The 17,853-nt window shown below is 32.5% G+C and overlaps 4 protein-coding genes across 4 annotated transcripts; 3 read left to right on the top strand and 1 right to left on the bottom strand.

Annotated features, from left to right (window-relative positions):
- The first annotated feature begins 2,198 nt into the window (after positions 1 to 2,198).
- On the top strand, positions 2,199 to 7,122 carry LOC145120464 (protein IQ-DOMAIN 24-like). The gene is made up of 4 exons (XM_079056287.1): positions 2,199 to 2,751; positions 5,839 to 6,033; positions 6,288 to 6,356; positions 6,434 to 7,122. The coding sequence occupies exons 1-4, from the start codon at positions 2,347 to 2,349 to the stop codon at positions 6,938 to 6,940; spliced, it is 1,176 nt and encodes a 391-aa protein (XP_078912413.1). The 5' UTR covers positions 2,199 to 2,346; the 3' UTR covers positions 6,941 to 7,122.
- A 68-nt stretch (positions 7,123 to 7,190) lies between these two features.
- LOC145120465 (protein MIZU-KUSSEI 1-like) lies at positions 7,191 to 8,132 on the top strand. The gene has a single exon (XM_079056288.1). It carries the CDS (start codon positions 7,331 to 7,333, stop codon positions 8,081 to 8,083), a length of 753 nt encoding a protein of 250 aa, XP_078912414.1. The 5' UTR covers positions 7,191 to 7,330; the 3' UTR covers positions 8,084 to 8,132.
- A 2,780-nt stretch (positions 8,133 to 10,912) lies between these two features.
- LOC145119841 (uncharacterized) lies at positions 10,913 to 13,778 on the bottom strand. Its single transcript, XM_079055601.1, has 8 exons — positions 13,667 to 13,778; positions 12,992 to 13,143; positions 12,832 to 12,913; positions 12,555 to 12,612; positions 12,373 to 12,467; positions 12,186 to 12,289; positions 11,977 to 12,105; positions 10,913 to 11,885 (listed from the first exon to the last, which is right to left on the bottom strand). The coding sequence occupies exons 2-8, from the start codon at positions 13,126 to 13,128 to the stop codon at positions 11,183 to 11,185; spliced, it is 1,308 nt and encodes a 435-aa protein (XP_078911727.1). The 5' UTR covers positions 13,129 to 13,143; positions 13,667 to 13,778; the 3' UTR covers positions 10,913 to 11,182.
- A 1,541-nt stretch (positions 13,779 to 15,319) lies between these two features.
- Positions 15,320 to 16,224, top strand: LOC145119842 (thaumatin-like protein 1). Its single transcript, XM_079055602.1, has one exon. It carries the CDS (start codon positions 15,357 to 15,359, stop codon positions 16,035 to 16,037), a length of 681 nt encoding a protein of 226 aa, XP_078911728.1. The 5' UTR covers positions 15,320 to 15,356; the 3' UTR covers positions 16,038 to 16,224.
- Positions 16,225 to 17,853: the final 1,629 nt, after the last annotated feature.

Raw genomic sequence — 17,853 nt, 5'->3', positions numbered from 1 at the left:
GTATTCCAGTCCGATGACTGATTGGGCCGAGGGTATTCCAGTCCGATGACTGATTGTACCCAACATGTAATGTTGTATATGTTATGTTGTGTGGTGGTACTTTGGGGGAAATCACTAAGCTTTGACTTGCATTTTCAGTTTATGTTTTACAGTACTTCAGAAGACCGTGACAAGGCGAATGCGTGATTATACACATCCTTCAATGATATTTTTTTGGAGATTTTATGATACCCTGATCTTGGGAATGTTTGTATTTGACACTTGATTTGATATGGTTTTGGTTTGAAAACAATGGTTTCTTTTAAGTTAAAAATAGAAAATCGTATCGTGTTTTTGGGAAGTTACAAAGTCAACTATTGATGATGGAACAACACTAGGTTGAGTCACACGGAACAACGTGAGCTCGCGAACCATTTGTTTGTAGGCATTATATATGTACTAAAGTATCTAGTATTTTTAGAAAATTCACTAAACTTTATGCTTACCATTAATTAAATGTATTTAGGTAGTTCTGTCGACCGGTTAAAAAGCTTGGTGCAATTGTACCACATTCATATCAATGTTTATTTATTTATTTTTTTGTTTGAGACTTACCCGGTTTGAGATCAATGTTTATTTATTTATTTTTTTGTTTGAGACTTAGGTGCTGTTTGTTTTTTCTGAGGAAAAATGTCTGCAGTCTGCGGACCACATATGTAGACCTCTGCAGTAGAAGAGGCGGACCAAACGTCTGCAGTCTGAAAAAAGAAGACTGTTTGTTTTTTAACATCTGCGGGCTACTAAAATAAACTGAAATCTAAATAAACTGATTTTTTTAAACTTCAAAGTGATTTTTTAATATTTTTATGACTTTATTATAAATAATTAACGAATCGAGATCAACTTTTATGTATTATTGTATAAAAAATAAAAATAAAAATGGTATGAATTAACGTATATATTTGATAAAAACCAACAACTTTAGTTGCAAAGTTATAACTAAACATTACAATTAGTGATCGAAGAATTTGATATATAAATAGATGGAAATAAACTTCGATTTTTTCAATTATATCCATTAAAAACGTACCATAAATATTTTCTCGAGAAATTGACGATATTGTATTAAATAATGTTTTACAAAATTTGGCAAAAAAATATAAGAATATATTATGATTTTTTTCATATTTATATAAACAACTTCAACGACTATTATATTGTAATAAATCTTTATTTATAAATTTGTCAAAAATATCATGTTTGTATCGTCGAACGTTTTTTTTATGTTTTGTAATTTTTTTTTCAAATTGTTTATCATTAATAAAGTTGGAAAAAATATAAATTAAAAAAAATAACTTAAAAAAAATAAAGATATATATGTTTTTTTAGGCTAGAAGATGTCTGAAGATGTTAGAAGACTATGGTCCACATCTGCGCCAAGAAGAGGGTGCGCATACATTTTTAGGTCTGCAGTCTTCAAAAAAACAAACAGTCTGCAAAGGCTAATGTCTGCGCGGCGCAAACAGAAGAGGCCACGCAGATCTGCAGACAAAAAACAAATACTACCTTACCCTCTTTGAGATCTTTCTGATACATTTTATTATCAAACAATTTGGTACCTACATAAAACTTTTATGGGAAAATGGATTTGATGTTTTACTCCTTATTTTAAAAAAGGAAAATCCTTTTGAAAATTGGGATGATAGACTGTTCCACCCCTTCTCTTCACATCGATTTTTTTTCTTTCATTTTAATTTATAATTCACATTCCACCAAAACTTATAACGTACTCAATTTTTTTATATAAAATAAATACAAAGTAATTAAAATTATACAGAACTAATTAAAGTTACTATACAAACACATTTTCATACAACTTTTTATGCAAGATGTAAAACAAACAAAGCTTAGAGAGGGAGCAACCCGCTGCTATTTACTCGGAAGTGTTAAGATATCGCTCAAAACAACACAATTGTTGATCTATTTAATACATATAACAACGTTTTCATTATATATTATACCTCCTTTCATTATTGTCTTGACAACCCAACAAGATAATAACTTTTTCATGTGTAATTATTTTACAAATCTAAATAAAATAATATTAAAATTATAGTAATTGAAACAAAAAGGAGACAAAATGTGCATTGTCCACCGCCAAAATTAATAAAAAAAATTATTTATAAAAACAAACAAAAACAAGACCATACTCCTCTCAACCATAACTTCTCCTTCCTCTCTCTCTCTCTCTCTCTCTCTCTCTCAAACACACACACAGAGATCGTTTTCTCTCTCACTAAAATGCATTCCCAAACAAACTACTTGCCGGAGCTCCTCTCAATACACCACAGGTAACCACATTCCAAAATGGGGAAGACCTCGAAATTCTTCAAATCCCTCCTCGGATTCAGGACCACTGAAGCCTCCACCACACAATCTTCACGTTCAGAGCCTAAACAACCAAAGCCGGCAAAGCGACGGTGGAGTTTTGTGAAATCGCACAAAGAGATTCCGCAGCGTCGACTCCGGGACACTTCCAAATCTTTCGACGGAGCCTCACTCCATCATTATCATCGTAATCCAACCGACAATGAAGATCCCAATAAGCACGCGATTGCGCTTGCAGCGGCCACCGCCGCAGTAGTCGATGCAGCCGTAGCAGCAGCTCAGGCGGCGGCGGAGGTAGTACGAATAACTAGAAGAACCACCGGCTACGGTGTTCGTGAAGATTTTGCAGCCGTAAAAATCCAGTCATGTTTCCGAGCTTATCTGGTGCGTAAAATAGTTTTATTAAAAGTTTATATTAAAATAGGTTTATTAAAAGTTTATATTAGTAAAAAATAAAGTTTATTTTAGTATTAATAGTATAATTTTTGGTTATTCCTAAAATTGAGAACATAGCATAAAAATAAGAGAATTTTATTTTTAAAATTAACGATAAAATGTCTATGTTCACGTTTAGAATATTTTTGTTAAATGTATTATGATTAATTAAAAATATCTAAACAAAGAAAATAAGAAATATCCAGACAATGGTAAATAATGCAGTAAAAGTTGTACCTTAGTTTACGTGGTACCACTTTCTGCATTGTGATGTAACAATGTAACATGCAGAAGGTACCACTTAAGATTAGAAACAAGTTTATGTGATGGCTTCCAAAACATCTCCTTTTCAAGAATTTTAAAGAATTTGATCATTTAATGCAAGGACAAACATATGTTTCACTATGCTTTTGGATAAAAAGGTGATTATGGTTCGATTTATTGGATTTATATCCAAATATAATGATTTTATTTATAAACAATTATAAACATGAAGTAAATTGTATATGGAAATCTTCCAAAAAGTCCATATATTCTCGGAATAAAGCCATGACTTCTTATTTTTTAACAAAAAAGTACAAAACAAACAGTTATTTACAGCAAAATGAAAAAAATCGGCAATTTTTATATATTTGGGACTGTCAATAATCTTAAAAAAATTCTATTTTTTGGACCTCGGATAAACTCATGATTTTTTTTTAATAGAAAAACATAAAGAGTATTATCTTAATTTTATTGTATGCTTTTTGTTTGACAAAGATATTATCTTAATGTATTATGTCTGTTTGACAAAGAGTTTGTTTTTTTGATAATTTTATTGTATTTTTTCTTAATATTTACTTTGTCTTGCAGAAAGTTTTGTTTTATTATAATCTTATTGTATTATTTTTGTTTAAGAGAGGATATCATCTTATTATATTCTTTATTTTTACCCTAAGATACTATCCTTGTCAAACAAAAAGAATACTGTGAGATTATAGTAAGACATGATCTTTTATTAGACAAAGATAATACAATAAGATTACTGTAAGTGAAATAAGTTAGTAGCCAAAATAGAATTAAACAGATTGAATATAGTATGATAATACCCTCTATCAGACAAAGAGAATATAGTAAGATAAAAAAAATATAGTAAGATAATATCTTTTGTTAAACATAGACATATAGACAATACATTAACATTACAATAGGATAATACATTCTATCGATGAGTGATAATATAGTAAGATTATACTAAGACAAAATCCACTGTTAGACAGAGATAATACAAAAAGATTACACTGAGTTGAGTTAATATTTTTTTACGAGACAGAGAATACAATAAGATAACTATAAGACAAGAAGTAAGAGATATACCCTTTTAACGACAAAAAAATAAAATTATATATATATATATATATATATATATATATATATATATATATATATATATATATTAAATCCAAGGGACCTTATGAATAGTAATCTTTTTAGCTTTAGGTTTTTCCCATAAATGTTTGATGAATTTGACATTTTTAGTCCTCGAAGTGAAAACTTTTATATTTTTAAGTTTTGATTAAGTTTTTGTGCCTTTAGATTTTTGCCACAAATCTTTAGTGATTTTGACACTTTTCGTCCTTGCAGTCAAATCTTTTATATTTTGATGTATTTGCCACAAATTTTTAGTGACTTTGACACTTTTCAACCTTGCAGTCAAAACATTTACATTTTGACATAAAAAACACAAAAAACCTCCTTTAGACTTTTGCCACCATATTTTTCCAGCTTTGGCAACTTTCACATTATAGCCACAACAATTTTCGTTTTTTTCCATCAATGTTCTTTCTTTTGGTTCTACATTTTTGACATCTAATTTTAGGGGTTGTCGGTTTTCTCCCTTATTTGTGGTGATTTACACTTTCGACACATCTTTTAAAGTTTGTCGATATTTAACTTCTATGACATAGTCCAAAAGCGGCGGAGCCGCGTGTCTTTTTCTAGTTACAATGAAATAATACACTATGTTATGTATAGAGAATACAATAAATTTATACTAAGATAAAATCGCTATCATTTTATGTTCAAGAAATATCATGACTTTATTGTTAATGAGCCCGGCAAATAAGAAGTTTTTTGAAGATCACCCGCTAAAATCCAAAATATATAAATGATTTCCGGTTCTTGTCATTTTCTATAAAAATTTCTTGATTTTGTATCTTTTTATGTTAAAAATGAGAAACTATGACTTTATCGATAATGAACTGAAAACATTAATGCTTTTCTAAATACTTCCAAACTGTATAAACATATATTAAAATTTTTAATCAATGAATTACTATAATTGTTTGAGCATTCACAATGCATTAGGTGAATAAAAAGATTGGATGAGTTGGAATGAGAAGTTGAGATATAATGGTTAAAACTCGATAGTAGGATGACAAATTGTCATATAATGAACAGAGTTAAATAGTGAATGAAAAAAATATGATGATGGCCAATATTACAGTCTATTGAACTTTATATATAGTTTTAATGGACTATAGAAATAAAATAATGAAATTGTATGAAAAGTGGTGAATGTCCTTAATCCATATGCATAAAAAAATATATATATTTTCATTCTATTCATTAATATCGATAATGCGTGTTTCACTATCTAGGAGATTTCCAACGAACCAACATATACTAAAATTATCTCCTGACTAATTTAATAAACTAAGGACATTTTATTTTCTGGTATTATTGTAACACATGATATATGTCCCATGAACTTAATGTTTTTTGTTTTATTAAGGTGGCTGGTGAGTTGTCATATTCTTCCTACTAAAATCGACTCTCCCTTCGTAAACCACCTTTCAATTTTGTATGCTCATTTTCTGATTTTAACTATATCTTATCTTCCCACAATTAAATGCCCAACTAATTTTAGGCGTATCTTTGTTGACGTGGCATTACATTATTCCTTTGACATGTCAACTCAATAATATATTTTCATTTAATTTTGATTTAAAAAATGTATATATTATTTTTAACTTATAATTTTGAATTATTTTATAGGCTAGAAGGGCATTAAGGGCGTTGAAAGCACTAGTGAAGCTTCAGGCGGTGGTGAGAGGTCACATTCTGAGGAAGCAAACCGCCGATATGATGCGGCGTTTTCAGGTCCTCCTCCGTGCTCAGGCACGTGCCCGTGCACTCCGGTCCCACTTATCCGATTCAACAACCAAACTCCCCTCTTATTTACACCACCATGTATGTACCTTTTCCCCTCCATATTTTTAAATTTTTTTTTCGAACTCCAAATAACAATTTAAATTTTTGGCTTAAAAGATAATAGTAAAAGTTATTGGGTAGGATTTTGTCTCACTATTATCACTAGTTTTTATCCTGGTCAAATATATGTCAAACACATTATTAATTTTGTTATTTTAGAACGGCAAAAACACAATATTATCCGGTCATTTTTATTTTTGTACATGAATGTGATGTGTGCCTTGTATTTGTAGGAACATGCGACTCTGGAAAAATTCGAACAAATTCCATGTAATAAACACGATCATCGTTCTATATTAAAGGTATGTTATTTCAAAAACAAGACTCAATTTATTTAATGCAATTTCTTGAAATTAACCCAATCATCGAACAAACACAGAAGAACAACTCAAAATCTTACAATCGAGATGTAATTACTCAAGAAAACGACAAAATTGTTGAAATCGATACGATAACTAAAGGAAAAAAGCTCTTTCAACATGACCAAATCAACTTCGTGTCTAGTCAAAGTTTGACTACTTCAAGAGGGTCAACGGTTCAACCCACAAGTTCGAGCCCATGTGCATCTTGTGAAGTTAATTCATATGAGGGTTCAAGAAGCTATGTTAGCGGGTACTCTGACCACCCCAACTATATGGCTAACACAGAGTCATCACGGGCTAAAGTTAGGTCACTAAGTGCTCCAAGACTAAGGAGTCATAACGAGGTTTCTAGTGGAGCGAAAAGGGATCCGGGTTATAAATACGGGTCAGGTGTGCAATGGGTTCCCACAGTGCGCGATAGTTTTGCACGGAAGGCATATCCGGGCTCGGGCAGGCTTGACCGACTTGGGATGCCGGTTTATGATATAGAGGAAACTGAATTTTGTGTTGGATATTGGAATTGATACTTTTTATAATGGGTTGGTGGGTTTAATATAATGGGTTGGTAGGTTTAAGTTAATATGTATTTTAGTGTCTAAAAATACAAACAACAATCGTAAGAGGCTGCTTCTAGACAAACCATATATGTTTGTCTCACAAGAAAGTGGGATTAATTATTAATAGATTTTACTTGTTATTCTTTGTAGATTTGTTTTTGGGTTAATGTTGAAATTAGCCGAAGCCACCCAATTCAAGAAAAAAAGAATAGACCACAAATAAAGCCTTCAATTGGTTAAATATTTTGCTAAAAGTGTGGATAAATTATTAAATTTTTAATAGCCATATTTTAGAAACACAATCCAAAACAAACCCTAATCTTTCTCCCGTTGCTGAATCTGCATAAGATTCCGGTAATGGGGGAGTTAAAAAGTCCCAATCTCACCACCATGCCACCATCCTCATCGCCATCGCCATCATTAAAATCACATAAACAACCACCACCGCCGCCTCCGCCGGAACCACCAACCACCGGTCTCGCACGATCGTCCTACAAAAAAGGCAAACACACCAAAGTATTCCGAGTCGTTCGCTCTGTTTTCCGGTCGTTCCCAATTGTAACACAAGCCAAAATCCCACTCTTCCCCAGCGGCCGTCCGCCGGAAGGTCACCGTGGAACAAACTGCGTCACCGGAACGCTGTACGGATACAGAAAAGGGTGTGTCGCCCTTGCGATTCAAGAGAACACCAAAACGTTACCGATCATGATTCTGGAATTGGAGCTCGAAACGAACGAGTTGCAGAACGAAATGAATGTGGGAATGGTTCGAATCGCGTTAGAGTGCGAGAAACAGCAGGAAAAGGAGAAGGTGAAGCTTCTGGAAGAGCCGTTATGGACGATGTTTTTCAATGGGAGAAAAGGTGGTCGTGGGGTGAAGAGGGAACCAACGGAGGAGGATTATTACGTGATGGAGACGCTTGCGGCAGTGGCAATGGGTGCCGGAGTGTTGCCGGGGAAATCTGAGGTCGAAGGTCCTGACGGTGAGATTGCATACATGAGGGCACACTTTGACCGGGTGGTGGGGTCAAGGGATTCAGAGACGCTTTATATGTTGAGCCCTGATGGGAACAATGGGCCTGAATTGAGTATTTTCTTTGTAAGGATATGATCTTGAATTTTTTATTTTTAAATTGAAATTGGATCGTAATCTTTTTGTTTATGGGTGAATTTGGGTAGGGTTTGTAAACATGTTAGGGGCGTTTAAGAACTTTGATGTCAGAGTAGGAAAAATATTTAACTTTCAATTGATTTGTGAAAATTAATATGGTTTTGATTGGGTTGTCGTTAAAACTCCATAAACTATAGCTTTCAGTTTCAAATGATCCTTGAATTTTTTATATATATATTTTTTATTTTTTAATGCTATATAAGCCATTGAACTATGAAATAATCTTATAAACAAGAATAATGTAGGACCGGTCTTACAAATGGTCTTGCAAATAGTTCCAAATACCACCTTTCATTTAATTACATATCATTTATTTATTATGTATATAGACATGAAAATATATTGTAAAATATATAAAACAATTTTTTATTTTTAGTGGGACCATTTTAAAAAGAATATTAATATTGAATTGATGTGGGGTTTAGTTGCAAAAGCTGATATTTCATGTTTGAAAGACAAATGACATTGCCCTGGTGTGAATGGACTAACATGTTAGAAGTTAAAACAGAGGTGTGGATAACCTAAGATGTTAGAAGGTAAAGTTGAAATGATAGTAGTCAAAATCTTGTCCATACAGATAACTAGGATTTTACCCGCCACGCATTGCAGCGGCAGTAATCGGTTTAAGTTGAATTTTAACGATTGTATTGATAAAAGTTAAACAATATTGCATCTGTTGGTAGATTAATATAGAAGGTCGGTACCACTAAATAACTCCAGTTTATAATGTCGAATGAAATGTATTATATGTAACCAAACTCATATGTAGGAACGTATATAAAATAATCATGAAAACGTTAACAAAATTTACATCAAAACGTAAAGAAATTTGAATTTATATCGACATATATAAAAATAAGCAAGTAAGATTATTTTATTAAATTTAACACATAGAAGTTCAAATAATAAAAAAACGTATTATATGCGATCGATTGACGTAGGAAGCATATATAAAAATAAGCACAAAAACATAAAAAATGTTACCTCGGAATGTAGACGAACTCGAATTTATACCAATATATACATAAACATATTTTTTTATATTGACGAATGAAGGTTCTAAATGTACGACAAAATGTTCACAACCTATAATTTATACCGAGTCATACATTAAATAAAACACGCACGTTAAAAATTAGTTTTTTTAGTTAAATAATAGAAGTTAATAAGGAAAACCAGATTATACAAAATTCAAAGTCGAAGGGGTCAAAATGATATTTCACAAAGTTTAAATCCAAATAAGTGAAGACGCATTTTACAAAGTTTAAAGCTAAGGAGACAAAATGAAATTTTACAAAGTTGAAAGTGGTAATTATAGAAAAATCATATTATATGTACTACCAGAAATAAACACAAAAACTTAGAAAACAAAAGAGAAAAAGTGACAATATACAAAGTGTAAAATCGATGGGTAAAAATGACATTCTAAAAAAAGTAGAGGGGCGTAAAATGTTATTTTATAAAATAAGGGTCAATAGCAAAAAAAAAAACATAGAAGAAAAAGGTTTAAAAACTAAAAGGGCTACCGTCTACCGACATTAGTTTTTAGAATAGATATAATGTGACATTGTGCATACTTCCACTTCTTTTGTCTACTTTTAGAGCATACGGTACGGGACCATAACGCCGTGGAGGTGCCTATGTGGCACTTCCATAACGCCACAAATACCGCCTCTGCTTCTCGTTTTGGTGTTGCTCATTGCTGGCATAACAACCCATAACGCCATACTCTTTCTTTCCTCTGTTTTATTTTTCTTTTTTTACTTCACCTCCGCTAGGTTAAGACTGGGAATACCATCCCCTCTAGAAGTCATGAAGAGTTGTTGGTGACGTGACAACATTGTGGATGGGTATGGGTATGACCCATACACAATGCTCTTACACAAAGTTACCATCATCCAAGAAACAAATATCCTTTTATGGATCTTAGGGATATTATATCCAAGATCTCAGGAAAACCGTTTTAATAAACACATATTCATTATTTAAATAAATCATGTATTAATATACTGGCTATTGTTTATTAAAATATATAGAGAAATCATTGTAACATTTACATATTCATTTCCATAAAAAGGACTTTGCATGAGTTATATGATGTTTATGGAACATACAACGAAACAGTTTGTGCCATTTGAGTTTGTATAGGGTCCATTATAAAACTGAGGAACCCACCGCAAAAATGGTTTATCTCTTTTGTATTACTATTTTGCAATCAAATTTAGCAATGGTAATGCAAAATTGTATTTTTTTTACTGTGAAATCGGCCTAACTAGGGTATAAAAGAGGTATTAGTTTCATTGTGTTTCATACAAACCCAGATACTTTCTTTTGAATTTGGGGGTATAAAAAATGTCGTCAATATCATATGAGAATGTCGATATGGTTAAAGTACTAGAATACACCTTACATGGTATGAAATGCAATTTTATTGCAAAGACGATGAATGAAGTTGTCACTTGTCATAAGGACTTTTAGGGCGTGTTTGGCACAGAACTTTTGGAAGCGTTTAGGAGCTTCTAGCTTTTAGCTTTTGATAAAACGCTCTAGTTTAAACAAAAAGCTTCGTTTGGCAGTATGAGCGTTTAGCTTTTAGTTTTAACAAAACGCTCCGATTCTAAAAGCTACTTCATGTAGCGTTTAACAAAACGCTCCTGAGCTTTTGAAATCAATTTCCATAATTACCCTTAAAAATATATTTATATATTTATTTATTTTTAATCAAGTGTCATTTTATGTAATTTTATATATTTCAAAAGCTCCCAGCTATTTTTGCCAAACATTCATATAACAAGTAAAAGCTACAGCTTCCCACTACCCGCTTCCAGCTAACAGCTACTTTTGCCAAACACGTTCTTAGCCTCTATGAAACTTTTATTTTTGTATAATTTACCTTTGTATTCAACAAAAACAAATTGAATAACAATTTTAAAATCGGAATTTACCTATGAAGCTTTGACTTTTATGAGGTGCATTTTATTCTCAGCTTTGCAATACACCACCATTCGTGTTCAACTCTTTATTACTTTCTGCACACAATCAACTGGTACTGGAGTTACTACAGCAATTGATAGCCGTTGGATCGCAAGCCGAATCAAATATATAATCCAGACGTCTTCCTAACCGTGGTTGAGATTTACGAGCCCACAAATCCGAATTTTGCTTCACATTTTCCGAATCACCAGTCTCAATTTCTCGATTCCAATCATGTGCAGATAAATTCGCGTTTTTGCAACTCGTTGTAGAGTTCGTCAGCACCGATTCAGAAGAACTCGCACTAAACGAGATGCTTAGTGTAAGATCAGGAGGAGTCGAGCAAGAAAACTGACCAATTTGACGTCCAAAACTTGAAGATTCACCATATTTGCTTGATCCGAATATCGATAAGCTTAGAAATGACGAATCTGGTGAAGATCCGAGTTTCAAATCGTTGGTTCTGTCAATCTTACGCTTTTTACGAGATTCAAAACGAGTTACCGGTGGTTTAAATCCGCATCCTTTTGCGAACCTGGCAAACCCTAGACATTCTTCACCATCAACGCTGGGAATGGAATCATCCATTCCTAGAGCTAAGTTTGTTATACAAGCAATGGAATCATTTTCTAGTCTACTTTTTTCACCATCGGAAATGGAATCAGTGTGTGTAGTTTCATGAACAGTAATTGGTAGAATGTGTGGAATGTTTAAATCCATCTTCTTCTTCAATGAGCAATTCCAATGATTTTTTATAGCATTGTCAGTCCTGAAAGTACACAAGATTATTTATCACCTTGTTCTTTTACAAATTTGATTCATAATTTGTATTACAATGAAACATTCAAGCATATATATACCTTCCAGGTAGAAATCTAGCTATTTCTGCCCATTTGTTCCCGAATATCTGGTGATAATATGTTAAGCTTGATTCCTCTTCTTTACTCCATGCTTCTTTTTTTATAGCAGGGTCTAAATGATTATGCCACCTGGATCCAAAGTACATTGCTATTTTATGACTTTAGCACTGTAAAAAAAAGGTCCAGTTATGTCATTACATCACTTTTACCTCTCCCTGCACTGTTTTCCAATTCGACCTGGTAAATCCTTTGCAATAACTGACCATTTCATACAACCATGAGCCTCAACCATTTTTATAATATGGTCTTCTTCCTGTAAAAATATAAACTTATAAAAACAAATAAAATGGCATAAATCATAATAACTATATAATGAAAGAAATGGCGAGCGTTTACCTCTTTTGTCCATGGTCCTTTCACAATTTCAGGATTAAGAACCTTTTGCCAACGATGTAAACACTGAACATCTGTCCTTCCTGGTATGCATTCAGCTTCACAACACACACACACAAAAAAAAATCAAAATTAAACAAAAAAATAGTTTAATTCCAATAAATTATGTATGATAGAAAGCTCACCTATTTTCTTCCAGTTCCTTCCGTTGTATTTCTTGACTACATCGGTTAACAAATTATCCTAATACAAAAAATGTATAGAAATACAGTGTTATGCTTCTACTTTAGGGGATGTTAGATAAAACTGAACCATTTAGTACTGAATGATTCGTTCAAAGGCTGTATCAAACAGCCTCTTACAGTACTGTATAATCTTTATTAAACCACTACATAAACTAAAGTGTGTTTGAAGTGTATATAGGATTTAGGACACGTGGCTACTAAGTAAGTATCAATGAACCTCATCATCTGTCCAGCCTGCTTGTGATGAACGTTTAGTTTGATTGGTGCTACTGCAGCTCGATACAAATGGATACAAATAACTGAATAAGTGAGGTAAAAGTCAATTGAGTACATAAGTATGGTTTAGTAAACTGTAAGAGTAACACAAGAAGCTTTACCCATGGCTATTAATAGATCTTGGTGTGTTAGCATCACAACTACTATCAGAAACTGATGAGCTCGATGTGAATCCAACCTCTTTTGGAGATTCAAATGTAGGATTTGCCTTCTTCACTCCAATCATCAATTCTATCATCCCAATTGAGGTATGCTGAACACACAACACGATCACATTCAAAACATGGTAAAAGATCTCAGAAGACTATAATCAAACAAACTAATCACAAATCCCAAAATAGACATGCAATACTCCAAGCAGGAGGAACAATAATCAAAACCAATGTCATCGCTAGTTAGAAATCGGTTCATGTAAATGCGACCAAAAATCGTACATTTTTCTCAACAATCAAGCGTGAAAATAGTAAATTGGCAAACAATTTGACTCAATCGGTTGATTTTCTCCACTACTACATAGATTAGAACTATTCAATCGATCCGCATTGCAAGTAGATAATCGATTGCAAAACAAATAAATTCACTACAAGGAAATCCTACTAAGGGTTGATTTCTGGGTTTTGAATCAATGATAAGTTGAGAGATACCTGCGTTAAGCTTTGTAACCGTCAAATTAAAAACAAAAATTCGAAAAGAAGAAAAAATAGAAAGCTGTGTTTGTGGATACAGGAAGACATGCATAGTAATCAGCATTGAAAAAAATTTGAAATGTAACCGACCTTTGTTAGGGTTTTACCGGAGATTTAGGAGGGGAGAAAGAGTGATGAAAAAGATACGAATACAGAGAGCCCAGATTCAGATGATTATGAAAAAGCGGGAAAATGAGAGAGCGAAACCGAGATTGTAGAGAGTGAAAGAAGGAAGCATTAAAAGCGTAGGATCTGTGCGGATTTGAAATTACTTCTTATATATTATTGAAATAAATAATAATAATAATAATAATAGACAAACTTTAGAAAAATTTATCCTTACAAACATTGAATATTACTTTAAAGAATTAGGTGACATTTTTAAAAAATTAAAAAACACTAATGACAAGTGGAAAATAAATAATTAAAATTACAAGAAAATATCAATAACTATTTATTAGGTTGGGTTGCCTTTTTTTTTATAATTTGAATTGATAAGTTGATATGATTCCATCTGACTCAAATTGATATTGGTTTTTTAATTTATAGATCTAAATAACTCAAATAAAATTAAAATCTTATACAAATCAATCAAATTAAATTTCAATTGGTCGATATTATATACGGTTTATAAAGTTAAAAGATCAAATTTATTTTCTGACATACGAAAATCTATTTAAAAAGTTTTGTATGTCGATTAAATGAATTTAGGACCTAATACAATTCAAAATTTCAAATTCTCCGTCACAACCTTTTCTAATCAACTATGTTAAATTGTTAAAGTTATTAAAGATATATCATAAAAATAAATATATAAATAATTGTTATTCGATGTAATGAACTATTTGTTTATGGTTTTAGTAATTTAAATGAACTAATTTAGAATTCAACAATTAATTCCTATTTTGCTAAAACCAATATAGAAATCTGAATATTCGACTTGTACATTTGAATTATACCAATCGAGTATTGGCCAATTAATTAGGTTTTACCTGAAACTAGAACAATCATACATTTTTTTCCTTTTTGCAATATAAAGCTTGTTTTTCTTTATTTTTAAGATCAATTTTGAAATTTGTAAAAATTTCAAAATATAATTCTTTTAAAATTTTTTAGGTTCATAAGTTTTTTTGTAGCTCAGTTGGGATGAGGTCAGGAGTGTTTTACCACACACTCACCAGCCCCGCGGGTAGTGGGGGTTTCACTTTTGTTGGTGTTTAACAAGGGGGAGGTGTGTTTGTGCTTGAGTCAATGGAGCGTCAAATATGTGGTCGCCAACAGGCCCCATAGACGGTGAAAGGTCCGTCACGAAGATTCGCCCAGACCACTAACAACTAACTCGACGGTTCAAAAAAAAACACAATGAATGTCATTCTCTTGAGACTTTGCTAACGGACCTAATTTTGGAGTTGGTCAAAAAATTAAATATAATTAAGAAATGTGATTTTTGGTGAATCTCCCCTGCAAAGGAAAATTCAATGTCTAGAAGACGTAACTATTTTCTTATGTTTATTTGACTATTCTTAGTTACATTTTTCTATCTTATCAACATTTTGCTATTAATCAACTTATACTTCCAAATTCTTCCAAACTTTGTACTTATATATGTTTAAAATTCAAACGTAAATTCCAAAGCCATCTCATAATCATTGAAAATTCTATGGAAAATAACTCACTTGCATGCCTAACTTATGCCATCTCTCTTCTATATAAACCCTTCTAACAAAATACAATTTTAACTCACACTTAAACACTACATATATACCATAAACACAAAAACATGACTCCTGCTAAACTCTCTCTTATTCCATTCACTATTCTTTCAATCTTCTGCTTCTCTTTCACTCAAGGAGCCAACTTCGATGTCATAAACCAATGTCCATACACAGTGTGGGCCGCTGTCTCAACTGGTGGAGGTAAACAGCTTGAAACAGGTCAATCATGGCAAGTCACAGTTGCACCAGGAACACCTAAAGCTCGTATCTGGGGAAGAACAGGTTGCAACTTTGATGCAAATGGAAGAGGGAAATGTGATACAGGCGACTGTAATGGAATGCTTGAATGTAATGGTTATGGAGCACCACCCAATACCCTAGCTGAGTTTGCTCTTAACCAATTCAACAACGATGACTTTGTTGACATATCTGTCATCGATGGGTTTAATATCCCGATGGAGTTTAGCCCAGTTGGTGCTTCATGCAAGACTATGAGGTGTGCTGCTGATATAAATGGTCAGTGCCCTGAACAATTGCGAACTAAGGGAGGATGTAATAATCCATGCACGGTTTTTAATACTGTGGAGTATTGTTGCACCATTGAACGTGGTAGCTGTGGACCTACTGAGTATTCGAAGTTCTTTAAGGATAGGTGTCCTGATGCTTATAGCTACCCTCAAGATGATGAGTCTAGTTTGTTTACTTGCCCTGGTGGAACTAACTACAAGGTTGTGTTTTGTCCATGATCGAAGTCTTTCTATGTAACTTTCAACTTTGAAAGAATAAGTTAAATAAGGAGGGTGTCACCTCATCCGGTGTGTCTTTTTCTAGGTTGTTATGAAAGAATAAGGATGGTGTTATCCATATTAAATATCTATTATGAGAAAGTCTAGAATATGTAATTGATATGTATATGATTGTCCTATATATTTATGTTTTACAACCTATGAAAATATTTTAATTATCTGAATGTGCTACTGAAATTACAACTTACAAGGGATTAATGAAGATTTTGATCAGCCAATTAATCGACCCAAGAAAAGTAAACTTTCAACATCTATTTGTAATCCAAGAAAAACGACATAAACAACATCTATTTGTATCCTTTGATAACGATCTTGTTGAGATATATACCACCAAATAATCCATTGCAAAAAAAGGTCAACTTTTTCGTTAATATAATATATTCCTAAAGATTGTAATATTTAAAGGATTAAATCTTGAAAGTGAAATACACTTTTAATTAGATTGATGCTATAAAAATAATACTATATAGTTACATCTCTTTTTGTTGAAACGATATATTTATTAACTAAAAAGGTGGATTATGTAATTCATATTACATAATGTTTAAAAGCCAACGCTATCACATAAAAAGGTGATGCATTTTTAGTTTTTTTACTCTGGTTTTTCTAGGCAAATATATTTTTATAATAGAGATAGAAATTTTACATTGAAAGTACTTACTTTTTAAACCAGACAATCCATTTTTACAAGTAATTTCTTTTTAACATAATAAGTAGTTATACACACTCTCTCAATTGAGGGTTTTTAGCCGATTAAATAATAAAACCTTTTACATTTAGACATCAATCAAGAATACGGCATAGCCATGATGGCATCAAGTATCAACAATTAAGTCTTCCTTCAACCGCTTCCCTTGAAAATAAAACTATATACCATCAAAGCATCCATAAAAAAGTAAGAATGAAAGGTATGCTTTCCAAACTATCAACATGGCACACATGCTCCACATCATTTTTTTCCTCTCTTTCTTTTCCACACTTCCCAAATTATATAGAAAAAGTCACCCATTTCCACACCCTTTTGGTACAAGTAGGCAGGGTCGGCCCAAGCCCAGGGCGAGCTAGGCCACGACCCAGGGCATCAAATTCTAGTGGGGCATCAATTTTTCAAAGCCTATTATAGTATTATTGTATATTTGGGCCATTTCTAGTCGGCTAGTCCAGTAAGAGATCCATCCCATGTCAAGACGTCTAGGTCAGCCGACTGAGACCTAATTAGCGCCAATTAAAATCAATTTCACATGGTGCCTCTTCGATTTAAACACATGCCTAATAATTGAAGATGAAGAACACGAGGCGTCCCTTCTGGAGAATGGAGATGACGATTAGAAATTAAAATCATGATCTAGTCCTCTATCGATCGTTCTACTCGTCCATTCAGCGCTTCTCTCGCCCTCTCTCTCGATCGCTTCTCCTATGTTCGTCTTTCTTTCTTTTTAAATCCTGAATCGTCCTCTCCTCTACCACTCTAATTATGTAATAGTTTATCTATTGCTCTAAATATGTTGTGTTAAAGTGAAGATTCAAAGGTGTGATATTGTGATTGAATGATTTTGTCCTCCTAAAGTCCTAATCCAGTAAGTTTTTTCTTGTATTTCAAATTTCTTACATAACCTAATTGAAATTTCGAAAATATGATAGTGATTACCAGTTAAAATTTATGAAATTTCAGTTTTCTTATATAGCTTGCTGGTTAAAATTTATGAATTTTCAGTTTCGAAAATCCTGAATTTCCAGTAGAGAAGCGGAATTATCG

This window comes from Lactuca virosa, chromosome 6, assembly GCF_052849685.1.
Source record: "Lactuca virosa cultivar CGN04683 chromosome 6, Lactuca_virosa_CGN04683_v6, whole genome shotgun sequence".
Taxonomy (NCBI): Eukaryota; Viridiplantae; Streptophyta; class Magnoliopsida; order Asterales; family Asteraceae; genus Lactuca; species Lactuca virosa.
The sequence above is the reverse complement of the archived record's forward strand: the minus strand, read 5'-3'. Positions and strand labels throughout refer to the sequence as shown.

What these genes read in the sequence shown, in the direction of transcription:
- LOC145119841 (XM_079055601.1), bottom strand. Translation starts at nt 13,128, where the DNA reads ATGATAGAATTGATGATTGGAGTGAAGAAGGCAAATCCTACATTTGAA. An exon ending in AGATCTATTAATAGCCATGG is followed by an intron (nt 12,914 to 12,991) that starts GTAAAGCTTCTT and finishes TCACTTATTCAG; the next exon opens with TTATTTGTATCCATTTGTAT. An exon ending in GGAAAACAGTGCAGGGAGAG is followed by an intron (nt 12,106 to 12,185) that starts GTAAAAGTGATG and finishes CTTTGGATCCAG; the next exon opens with GTGGCATAATCATTTAGACC.
- LOC145120464 (XM_079056287.1), top strand. Translation starts at nt 2,347, where the DNA reads ATGGGGAAGACCTCGAAATTCTTCAAATCCCTCCTCGGATTCAGGACC. An exon ending in CATGTTTCCGAGCTTATCTG is followed by an intron (nt 2,752 to 5,838) that starts GTGCGTAAAATA and finishes ATTATTTTATAG; the next exon opens with GCTAGAAGGGCATTAAGGGC. An exon ending in ATCATCGTTCTATATTAAAG is followed by an intron (nt 6,357 to 6,433) that starts GTATGTTATTTC and finishes GAACAAACACAG; the next exon opens with AAGAACAACTCAAAATCTTA.
- LOC145119842 (XM_079055602.1), top strand. Translation starts at nt 15,357, where the DNA reads ATGACTCCTGCTAAACTCTCTCTTATTCCATTCACTATTCTTTCAATC.
- LOC145120465 (XM_079056288.1), top strand. Translation starts at nt 7,331, where the DNA reads ATGGGGGAGTTAAAAAGTCCCAATCTCACCACCATGCCACCATCCTCA.